Genomic DNA, 12,562 nt, shown 5'->3' on the forward strand with positions numbered 1-12,562 from the left:
TAACTACACGTGCTAACACATACGTGTCTCTTATAGTCAGGAGGTTTTAACCATTATAACTAAACAACTGTACTTTGTGAAACCATTAAGTGACCCGTGTATATTGACTTCTAGCAGATGCGCATGCGTATTGCAAGAGCCCCTTACCCCTGCCCTTCTCAATATGGCAGCTTACAGCAGACAGCGCGGACACTTGTACGCGGTACTTCCTGCTTCTTTTCTCCTCCAATGATTGGAGCTTTTAGCAGAAGTGGGCGGAGCGAGTGCGCTGCGGGAACACCGGAGCTCTGGTCCGCGGGAAGGCGTCAGCGGAGACACCGGGATGAACCACAAGAGCAAGAAGCGGATTAAGGAGGCGAAGCGCAGCGCCCGACCGGAGCTCAAAGACTCCCAGGACTGGAGCCGCCATAACTACGCCGAGGTGTACCGACTGAGCCCCAGCAGTGTGCGGGTGAGCGCCTCCGCCATATCGCCTATGCGTCTGTGCCCAGTGCCTGGTAGGACTCGTGCCGCCGTGTTTACTATGCCTAGTAATGATGGAGGGTACCAGCAATAGTGGCACCTCTGTACCCACCTGTCTGCGGGTACTGCATGTGCTGGAAATAGGTGGCCTCACCTGAGACACCCACATGTACCCCCCGTAAACTGCTACCATACAGGGCGGTCTGGCCACAAGCGCCCCCATGAGTGGCCACGGGCTTTCCCCCAAAAGTGTGTTCTGACCACAGGCTCCCTCCATGAGTGCTTTGTGGCCACGGACGTCCACACAACAGGGTTCTCTGACCATGAGCTTCCACCCATGAGTGCGGTCTGGCCACGGACTTCCCCGCAACAGGGAACTCTGGCCAGGGACTTTCACTCATGAGTGTGGTCTGGCCACAAGCTTCTCCCTATGAGTGCAGTCTGGCCACGGGCTTCCCTGCAACAGAGGACTCTGGCCAAGGGCTTCCACCCGTGAGTGCGGTCTGGCCACAAGCTTCTCCCTGTGAGTGCACTCTGGCCACGGGCTTCCCAGCAACAGGGAACTCTGGCCAAGGGCTTCCACCCGTGAGTGCGGTCTGGCCACAAGCTTCTCCCTGTGAGTGCACTCTGGCCACGGGCTTCCCCACAACAGGGGACTCTGGCCAGGGGCTTTCACTCATGAGTGTGGTCTGGCCACAAGTTTCCTCCTGTGAGTGCACTCTGGCCACAGGATTCTCTGGCCATGAGCTTCCTCCTGTGAGTGCACTCTGGCCACGGGCTTCCCCGCAACAGAGGACTCTGGCCAAGGGCTTCCACCCATGAGTGCGGTCTGGCCACAAGCTTTCCCATGTGAGTGCACTCTGGCCACAGGCTTCCCCGCAACAGGGAACTATTGCCAGGGGATTCCCTGCAGCAGGGGGCTCTGGCCAATGGTTTCCACCCATGATGTTCTCAGGGGCCCCCTGTATCAGGGCGCCTTGGCCAGGGGCTTCCACGTATCAGGGCGCTCTAGCCGTATAGCATGGTACTAAAGTATAACTAAGTTGGCCACGGGTACAATTGGAATGAGGGCTCTTCTCACAAGGGCTCACAATCTACAAGGGAAGGGGTGAGGTCACAATAGATGAGGGTAGCAGCTGACGATATGGCGGTACAATTACTGCTGGTTCTAGGTGTTATTCAGGTGGATTTTAATGTTTCGTTTGAATGTTTGGGACAGTCTCATCTGTTGGGGTAGTAAGTTCCAGAGGATGGACATCCAGGAGAAACACAGGAGAAATCTTGGAGATGGGCGTGTGAGGAGCAAACGGCAAAGAAGAAGGTCTTTGAGGACCGAAGATTACATGTGGCAAGATATCAAAAGATTAGGTCAGAGATGTGTGGGACAGGTTACGTGTGGTGATGGAAGTCATTGGTAATTTTAACCTGTATTTTATGGGCAGTGGGGAACCGGTGGAGGAATTGGCAGAGGGTGAGGTGGATCATTCAGGCAGCAGAGTTCAGGATGGATATAAGACGTGCGAGATATGAGGCCATAGAGGAGGAGATGACAGCCACATGCACTAACTTCTCCATGTTGATTTTAAGAAAGAGGGGGAGGAGGAGAAGGCAGATATAGCCAGTAGACAAACAGTGGTGCCCAGAGTGGTATCTTAGAGTCTCATCAATATACAGCTCTGGCAAAAAATTAAGAGACCGCTGCAAAATTGTCCGTTTTTCTGATTTTTCTATTTATAGGTATATTTTTGAGTAAAATGTAAATTGTTCTTTTATTCTATAAATTACTGACAACGGCTCCGAATTTCCAAGCAACAAATTTTGTATTTATCTTATGAAAATAAGAAATAGGCAAAATAACAAAAAAATGCATTGCTTTCAGAACTCATACAAGGTTATCCTGGAAAAACAGTTGCTTCCTTCTGCTCAGCCAATGTTCCCCACTCTGAGGACTGTTTTTTCCAGCAGGACAATGCACCATGTCACACAGCTAGGTCAATCAATGTGTGGATGAAGGACCACCACATCAAAACCCTGTCATGGCCAGCCCCATCTCCAGATCTGAACCCCATTGAAAACCTCTGGAATGTAATCAAGAGGAAGATGAATAGTCACAAGCCATCAACCAAAGAACTGCTTACATATTTGCACCAGGAGTGGCATAAGGTCACCCAAAAGCATTGTAAAAGACTGGTGGAAAGCAGCCAAGGCACATGAAAGCTGGGATTTAAAAATCATGGTTATTCCACAAAATATTGATTTCTGATCTCATCCTGAGGTAAAACATTAGTATTGTTGTTTCTAAATGATTATGAACTTGTTTTCTTTGCATTATTTGAGGTGTGAAAGCAATGAATTGTTTTTTTTTAATTATTTTGACCATTTCTCATTTTCAGAAAATAAATACAAAATTTATTGCAAAATGTATTGCTTGGAAATTCGGAGCCGTTGTCAGTAGTTTATACAATAAAAGAACAATTTACATTTTACTCAAAAATATAAAGAGAAAAATCAAAAACTGAGAATTTTGCAGTGGTCTCTTAATTTTTGCCAGAGCTTAGATGTGGTGCTGGAATCTTTGGTATTTCACGAGCAGTCATAGACCAAATGTGTAAATACAGAAAAGTAGGGGGTCCCCGGTTCCTTGAGGGCTCCTCTGCAAGAACAATACATGAACCCTTGTAGTCCAATAGCTCATCATAATGCACAATTGAACCTTCTGTTGAGGTGCTAATGGACCCCTTTAACTCTTGGAGCCCCTTGTGTGGCTGCACCTATGGCACCAATGATATGTGGACCCCTGGATCCAGCCTCATCAGAGTGCGGTGGAGAAGGAGGTGATGTAAGAATGGGAGACACTAAATGTGCAGGGCACTGATGTATGAAGGGATCTGGAAGAAGGCAAACAATTGATATGAATTGTAGTGTGGAAGGCGGAAGACAGATCTAGTAGGAATTAGCAGTTTGATCTAAAAGCCATCCCACTGAAACAAGGTGTACCCAGTCAGGATGGTCCTACTCCAGTATTAAAACCTTACCTTGGCTCAGTGACATCAATGTGAATGAGACCAGAGAAGGACGGGGCCAAACTGCACCCGACTGTCCATGGGAACATATATAGATGAAATGTCTAGCTCAGAGGGAGGGACCATGCCCCCAATTTGTAAAGAGTAGGACCTTCCCGACTGGGTACCCCTTGTCGCGGTGAGATGGCTTTTACCCTTTTTGATCAGTGTTAACCAAGTGCCCTATATTATTTAAATGCACTACTACTATTTACTTTATTATAGGGTATATGCCCATTTTGTTTTTTTCTCTTGGGTTTTGTCTATGGTGCAGTTTTAGCTTTGATCACACTGTATGTGATTATAAGAGCAGACTGTTGGTTATTACATGTCTCACACTGGTAATGCAACCTTTCATAAAATAAGCTCTTGATGCAGATTCTCAGGGAGATCAGCGTGCCACACATAGATCTGAACAAGTAGCTTACATGTAAGAAAAATTGCATTTTTTTTGGGAAGAGGATATCGAATACCAGGTATAAAGGTAATGTTTTATTCAGCTTTCTAGGACCTTCACCACCATGGACCACTTATTAGGATTGATCCTACTGACTCCCTTAATGTGATTTTACTAGAATGGTGGGGACAATAGCTGGATTGTAGCGGTCAAGTAGACATTTAGTTGGAGATTTTTAGGTGGACATGTTGTTTAGTTAGTTTAGAGGCAAATGGGAGTAATGAGATGAGGCCATTAACCATGTGACAATATATCAGGGTAGCCGAGATCATACAGCAGTTTGTGTGACTGGAATTTGCTTTCTTAGACCCGGGCCACACTGGGATCTACTGCGATCCTCGCATGACACTGGGCTCACGTGGGCAGCACAGCAGGAGCCGAGTGTTATGCGAGTTTCACTGCGACTGAGGTCCAATCATGCGATCGGACCTCAGCTGCGGGGGGCGGGCCGGCTCTCTCCTCCGTTGCCGGCTATTGCCATTCTGGCTCTGCACCCGCGGTACACCGGTGCTCTGCAAGTGCAGTGCGATTTTTTTTTTTTTTTTTTTTTTTTTTTTTTCCCCCCGCATTCCACTTGCTCCGATTTTCATGCCATCTTAGGCCTTAATCTAAGTCTATGGTGCCTCATTTTGAATGTCGTACTCTTACATTGGGGAAAAACGTTCCCACGCTGTGTGTGAGCCCACAGAGCAGTCAGTCATTGAGGAGAGGACCAGATCAGGGCTCGAAACTGAGAAAGACGATGAGCCCAAAGTATTTAGTACTTACGCTATAGAACATATATAGAATAGATTAGGGACAAGAAATGTCGGCAGTGCTATTTTAAAGAGGAGGCTTAGGGCTAGGATAAATACTGTGAAAAGGTTAGAGATGGGATGGCATGAGGACCAGTAGATGCATGCAGAGATGGGATTTAAAGAGCAGGGTGGAAATCTAAACTCAGGAATCCTCTCAATAATGTGCCCGCACTCTGAAGTCCTCAATATTCATGAGCAATGTGGCCCCTGTCCTTTATTAACCAGTCTAAGAAGAAAGTTGTCAATCGGCAGTGGAATGGTGGGTTTACCCCATAGTTCTTGACTATTGAGGACTCTGCAGTGATTGCTACTGATGAGCGAGCACTACTATGCTCAGGTCCTCGGTACTACTGATGAGCAAGCACTACCATGCTCAGGTCCTCGGTACTACTGATGAGCGAGCACTACCATGCTCACTACTCATAACGAGCAGGTGGATGCTTGGATGTGTGCAACCTGAGTAAAATGGAAGTTGATGGGGAACTCAAGTATTTTTCCGGGAATTCTTCAAGAAGAATGCTCGAGTTCCCCATTGACTTCCATTATACTCGGATACTTGAGTTGTGCCCATCCAAGCATTAACTGCTTGTTATGAGTACTAAGCACCCAAACAAGGTAGTGCTCGCTCATCGCTAGTACTGAGGACCTGAGCATGGTAGTGCTCGCTCATCACTAGTACTGAGGACCTGAGCATGGTAGTGTTCACATATCACTAGTACTGAGGAACTGAGCATGGTAGTGCTCACTCATCACTAGTACTGAGCACCCGAGCATGGTAGTGCTCACTCATCACTAGTACTGAGCACCCGAGCATGGTAGTGCTCACTCATCACTAGTACTGAGCACCCGAGCATGGTAGTGCTCACTCATCACTAGTACTGAGCATCCGAGCATGGTAGTGCTCACTCATCACTAGTACTGAGCACCCGACCGAGCATGGTAGTGCTCGCTCATCACTAGTACCGAGCCCCGAGCATGGTAGTGCTCACTCATCACTAGTACTGAGCACCCGAGCATGGTAGTGCTCACTCATCACTAGTACTGAGCACCCGAGCATGGTAGTGCTCACTCATCACTAGTACTGAGCATCCGAGCATGGTAGTGCTCACTCATCACTAGTACTGAGCATGGTAGTGCTCACTCATCATCACTAGTACAGAGCCCCCGAGCATGGTAGTGCTCACTCATCACTAGTACTGAGCACCCGAGCATGGTAGTGCTCACTCATCACTAGTACTGAGCACCCGAGCATGGTAGTGCTCACTCATCACTAGTACTGAGCATCCGAGCATGGTAGTGCTCACTCATCACTAGTACTGAGCATGGTAGTGCTCACTCATCATCACTAGTACAGAGCCCCCGAGCATGGTAGTGCTCACTCATCACTAGTACTGAGCACCCGAGCATGGTAGTGCTCACTCATCACTAGTACTGAGGACCTGAGCATGGTAGTGCTCGCTCATCACTAGTACTGAGGACCTGAGCATGGTAGTGTTCACATATCACTAGTACTGAGGAACTGAGCATGGTAGTGCTCACTCATCACTAGTACTGAGCACCCGAGCATGGTAGTGCTCACTCATCACTAGTACTGAGCACCCGAGCATGGTAGTGCTCACTCATCACTAGTACTGAGCACCCGAGCATGGTAGTGCTCACTCATCACTAGTACTGAGCATCCGAGCATGGTAGTGCTCACTCATCACTAGTACTGAGCACCCGACCGAGCATGGTAGTGCTCGCTCATCACTAGTACCGAGCCCCGAGCATGGTAGTGCTCACTCATCACTAGTACTGAGCACCCGAGCATGGTAGTGCTCACTCATCACTAGTACTGAGCACCCGAGCATGGTAGTGCTCACTCATCACTAGTACTGAGCATCCGAGCATGGTAGTGCTCACTCATCACTAGTACCGAGCATGGTAGTGCTCACTCATCACTAGTACTGAGCATGGTAGTGCTCACTCATCATCACTAGTACAGAGCCCCCGAGCATGGTAGTGCTCACTCATCACTAGTACTGAGCACCCGAGCATGGTAGTGCTCGCTCATCACTAGTACCGAGCCCCGAGCATGGTAGTGCTCACTCATCACTAGTACTGAGCCCCCGAGCATGGTAGTGTTCACTCATCACTAGTACTGAGCACCCGAGCATGGTAGTGCTCACTCATCACTAGTACTGAGCCCCAGAGCATGGTAGTGCTCCCTCATCACTAGTACTGAGCACCCGAGCATGGTAGTGCTCACTCATCACTAGTACTGAGCATCCGAGCATGGTAGTGCTCACTCATCACTAGTACTGAGCATCCGAGCATGGTAGTGCTCACTCATCACTAGTACTGAGCATGGTAGTGCGCGATCATTGTAGTGATTGCGTTATATTAAGACGCTTAAGAAGATGGTGATTGCATAAAAGCTTCTGTGTTGAGCACTGAAATCAGGTAACTATTTTACACTGGACATCATAAAATTGTTAAAGGGATTTTCCAAAAGTCTGACATTCGTGGTCTATTTTTAAAACAGTGTGTTCACTATTATCAGATTTTATGTCACAGATACTGTAGTTAAAATTTATTAGCCATAAAGATGTGACATTTTTATTGGTAGGTGTCCACACATCAGTGACACTCTTGGTGAATATGAGACTGGGTGAAGTACACCTCACCGTACAGCGTGTACACGGTGCACCACTAGGATGTATTGCTGCAGTCAACATTTATTCAGATATATTCTTATCATATTCTGGAACATCAACACAACTCTCCAAACCCTGGGTGTAACACACATGTCTGTCTCTGTCCTCTATTACCTACCTATGCATACCATCCTGTCTTCTCTTCAGCTTTAGACTCCCACAATTAAGAGACCTTTTGGTCACATGACACAATGTCACAAAGGTCCTTAAGCAGTCTTATCAAGATATAAATGCTGGGGCCCCTTGAAGAGTTGGGGCACTGTTAAACTTTCCAGCTTTCTCTTCTTAATGCCAGTCCTGCATACCAGCCTGTCTCGTGTTCAGTTCTTTTAGACTCCTGCAATTAAGAGACCTTTGGTCACATGACTATGAAGTCATCAAAGGTCCTTAAACAATCTTAACCTCAGAATACAAATGTTGGGATCCCTTAGAGACATCTGGCCCTGAGACTTTGTGTAGTTTGACTCCCTCCAATGTCAACCCTGACTAGTTTGGGATTATTTTTGGATTACGGCTAATATTTCAAGCATTCTCTAAAAAGCCTGTCATTTCCTACTAGGGCTTTTCAGGAAAACATGGTAGTGGGCATATTAGCAGGACTAAGCATGTGGCAGGATGATGCCTGTACGAGAAGGTGGCACCTGTTTTTTTGCTTTACACATGTATAACTATTTATTAATTACATTCATACCTATTTTTGAGAGCTGGTAATATCATTCGTGGCACATTTATGCTAGCTAATCAGATGCCACAGACTGAGAAGATATTGGCTCATGCCAATAAGAACTATTAAAGGAATTGTCAGAGTTTAAAAAGAAAATGAGAGCAACCAATGTATTGAAAGAAAAACAAAAAACATAGAATCCCAGTCTACAATCATTCACCAGTCCACCGGGTAGGTGATAATTGTCAGATTGCTGCTCGGATATCTGTTTATTGTCAGTGGTATACACTTAAGCCCCCTCATACACATTGGACTAATGATATCGACAGGCTCGTCCTAAAGTCTAATGTGTATGGAGGCCCCAGGCAGATGACCATTGGAGGAGATAAGGATCTAGCCAATTTCAGGCTGTCAATCCTTTGTCCCTGGGCTAAGCCAGCACTAGAGATGACTGGCACTGACTCTCCCATAGAAAACATAGGTGCCCTCGCCATAGTAAAGGCTTCAGTGTATGGAAGTGGTGGCCCAGATTGTTGCCGGCCAAACAATTAGATGACAGCCATGTATGCTGTACTGGTCACTGTTCTACTTAACTGCAGTCTGCTCATTGCAGTAGGTCCTACCACTGGCACCCATACCAGTCTCATAGCATACAAACCTTTTTTCAGTTGAGCCTCTGAGGGTCTGTAAATCCCAGTGATCTGTTGTATTTTCTGTCCACACTGATTTTGTTGGTGTACATCTCATGTATTTTCTTCCTCATATGTTCTAGGATAATGTAGAGCGAGTTGACACTCTACAGATCAGCCTAGAAGAATTCATTGAGCGCTATGAGAAGCCTTACAAGCCAGTAGTGATCATCAATTCCACGCTGGGGTGGCCTGCTCACGAAAAGTGGACTCTAGAAAGACTTAAGCGCAAGTACCGCAACCAGAAGTTTAAGTGTGGAGAAGACAATGATGGCTACTCTGTGAAGATGAAGATGAAATATTACATTGAGTACATGGAAGGGACACGGGATGACAGCCCCTTGTACATCTTTGATAGTAGCTATGGGGAACACCCGAAAAGAAGGAAGTTGTTGGAAGATTATGATGTGCCAAGATATTTTCGAGATGACCTATTCCAGTTTGCCGGAGAGAAGAGACGACCACCATACCGGTATAGCACATATCAACCTTATTTTTGCTGCTGTTTGTTACTCCAGATTACACCATACAATACAATTTTGATAAATTCTGTCCAATATATTTTAGTTCCCTCCCTGTTATTAAAGGAGTTGTCCGGGTTTGGGACAAAAGTTTCAATTGCCAAATCGAGACACCATGCGGTGGTCACACTGTCCACATTCCCCAATTTTCGTGGTGTGAGTGGCCACGTGACCTCATGGCTGCGGCCATATGACTGTTAGTCTCAGCTGGCTTCTCTCAAGTCACTTCTAGTGCGAGAAGCTGATTGCGTCTAGTCGGCCCATGACCGCCTGCTCGCATTGGGGAATTGTGATAGTCTGCGGTGCATGTTGTACCAATTCATAAGTCATAGTGACTGCAGACCTTTTGTCCCAAGACCGCACAACCTGTCGGAGAGCCTTACATTGGAGGCCACTGGTCTGCAGTATTATTAGGATTACTCTTAGAGCCTACTGATATGCACGTTTCATTATTTTGGATGGTCATTAATGTGCCTTTTACTTTTATCCCCTTCCAGATGGTTTGTGATGGGACCTCCTCGCTCTGGAACAGGCATCCACATTGATCCCTTAGGCACCAGTGCGTGGAATGCTCTGGTCCATGGGCACAAGCGCTGGTGCCTCTTTCCTACCAACACCCCACGTGAGCTAATTAAAGTGACCCGAGATGAAGGAGGTAACCAGCAGGATGAGGCCATCACTTGGTTTAATGTCATCTATCCCCGTACGCTACTTCCCACTTGGCCTGCTGAGTATAAGCCATTAGAGATCCTGCAGAAGCCTGGAGAAACCGTGTTTGTACCAGGTAAATGCATATTTCTCACACCTTCACATGTGGGTTTAATGGTGCAGAGAATGTGAGTTTCTGACTGCTCATTGTAATAACCCAATCTGTTAAAATAAACGGCTGAATATTATTTGGTAGGTGACGTGGGTGATCCACAGTTGACAATTAGGGACAGTAATGCAGCATCATTACGCTTCTAAAGCCTCTGATCACTTTGATAGAAAAACAGAGAACTTAGAAGTTCTTTTTATAGGAATCATTTAAAGGGAACCAATCATCAGGATTTTCATGTATAAGCTGCAGCCAGTGCAGTGCTGGCACTATCATGCACAGTGTGTACATACCATTAGTGGGCAGCTCGGGTGTTTAGGCAGTCAAATACAACTTTATAAAGTTTGAAATTTCGTGCACTTTTTGATTGACGTGTACACCTCTCTGTTAATGTCCGGGCGGGTTATGCAGGAGTTCCCCGCCCCCCCACCAGCCTGTTCCTCCCTCTCTCCTGATGTCCGGGCGGGTTATGCACGTGTTCCCCGCCCCCCCGCGCCGCCTGTTCCTCCCTCTCTCCTGATGTCCGGGCGGGTTATGCACGTGTTCCCCGCCCCCCCGCGCCGCCTGTTCCTCCCTCTGGCTGTATGTAAATATCTAATCTTCAGAAACATGGCGCCGGAGTGGGCCTCTGCGCATAGCGCTTATCTCCGGCGCCATGTTTCTGAAGCCCCCGCATTACACAACTTGGTGTCTGAGAGGGCGGCGCCACAGCGATGTCACACCGGCTGGTGTGTTGGCCCGGTGTCCTGGGGCGGCACGATACAGGAGCAGCAGGTAATCGCGTCCTCCGATCAGCTGTTCTGCAGTCCTGTTGTGATCGCGCGCGCTCCCGCTGTCACAACGGGATATGAAGGAGCGAGGGCGCATGCGCCGCCCTCTAACACCAAGCTGTGTGATGCGGGCTTCAGAAACATGGCGCCGGAGATAAGCGCTATGCGCAGAGGCCCACCCCGGCGCCATGTTTCTGAAGATTAGATATTTACATACAGCCGGAGGGAGGGAGGAACAGGCGGCGCCTGGGGGCGGGGAACACGTGCATAACCCGCCCGGACATCAGGAGAGAGGGAGGAACAGGCTGGTGGGGGGGGGCGGGGAACTCCTGCATAACCCGCCCGGACATTAACAGAGAGGTGCACACGTCAATCAAAAAGTGCACGAAATTTCAAACTTTATAAAGATGAATTTCACTGCCTAATCACCCGAACTGCCCCCTGATGGTATGTACACACTGTGCATGATAGTGCCAGCACTGCACTGGCTGCAGCTTATACACGAAAATCCTGATGATTGGTTCCCTTTAATCTCTTCCTTGCAGTAGCTCCAAATCTGTCAGATGACGAGGGCATATTCTGTGTACAGCGCCCTCTTCAGGTCAGCCAAAATTTAGTTTTTCTTCTGGTGAAAAGCATTTTTCCCGCCTGTAGCTTACAAAGAACTTTAATATTTTAATCTGTCTGTTACATATTGATACAAGGGCTTGTTTTTATGCTGGATGAGTTGTATTTCTTAGCGGTAGCAATATGGGGTACCTTTAATTGATTAACCAACTTTTGTGACAGGTTCCCTTGAACAACAGATTTGTCCCCTAAAAGCTGCGGCCACCACCGAGTGAGCTCTTATATACAGCATTCTGGAATGTTGTATATAAGTGCCCAGGCCACTCTGTATGATGTAAAAATAAGGCCCGGTGCGCACATTGCGTTATTTGCTGCGGTTTTTGCTGCAGAAAAGGTGCATTTTTGCTGATAAGCTTCCTGCAGTTCTTTCCCAGCAAAATCTGAGAAATTAAAAATGTTGTGCTCACACTGCGTTTTGTTTTTTTTTGTTACCTATAGGTTTTTGCTGCAGAATTACATGTCCCTTCTTTTCCGCAGGTACCATTACTTAATGGTTAAAAACCGCAGGGACCAACCTGCGGAAAAACCGCGGCACAACCGCGAGTTCAGAATTCTGCCAGAGGGTGCAGATTTTTCTTAAGAAAAAGTCATTTCCCAGTGCGCACAGGGCCTTATACTCGCCCTAGGGGTGGTCCAGCCCGATGGGTGTCGCTGGTGTCTGTCCAGAGCCTCCTCCATCTTGTGCGATCGCCGTCCTCCTGCCCAGCCCCGTGTGCATGACGCGTTCTTTTGTCGTTCACAGAGAGGCCTCCATTGCGTTTCTCCACGTGCACACTTTGATCTGCCCGGCTGAGTGCAGGGTAAAGTACTGTAATGAGCAGGTGCGAGGAAAGGTCAAAGACCGCATGCACACTACAATAATTTGGTCTGCCCTCAGCCGGGCAGATCAAAGCGCGCCTGTGCAGGACCTCAATGGAGGCCTCTGTGTGGATGACACTGGAAGCGTCATCCACACAGGGCTGGACAGAAGGACAGCAATCCTACAAGATGGAGGAGGCGC

The 12,562-nt window shown here is 47.5% G+C and overlaps 1 protein-coding gene across 1 annotated transcript in view; it reads left to right on the forward strand.

Moving 5' to 3' along the window:
- The first annotated feature begins 191 nt into the window (after positions 1 to 191).
- JMJD6 (jumonji domain containing 6, arginine demethylase and lysine hydroxylase) overlaps positions 192 to 12,562 on the forward strand; it is a 61,952-nt gene continuing 49,581 nt past the window's right edge. The window contains exons 1-3 of the mRNA XM_075349555.1: positions 192 to 451; positions 8,911 to 9,299; positions 9,846 to 10,132. Coding sequence (XP_075205670.1) covers positions 323 to 451; positions 8,911 to 9,299; positions 9,846 to 10,132 — 805 coding nt within the window. The 5' untranslated portion in view covers positions 192 to 322. The remainder of the gene's footprint in view (positions 452 to 8,910; positions 9,300 to 9,845; positions 10,133 to 12,562) is intronic.

Source organism: Anomaloglossus baeobatrachus, chromosome 5, assembly GCF_048569485.1.
Source record: "Anomaloglossus baeobatrachus isolate aAnoBae1 chromosome 5, aAnoBae1.hap1, whole genome shotgun sequence".
In the NCBI taxonomy this organism is placed as follows: domain Eukaryota; kingdom Metazoa; phylum Chordata; class Amphibia; order Anura; family Aromobatidae; genus Anomaloglossus; species Anomaloglossus baeobatrachus.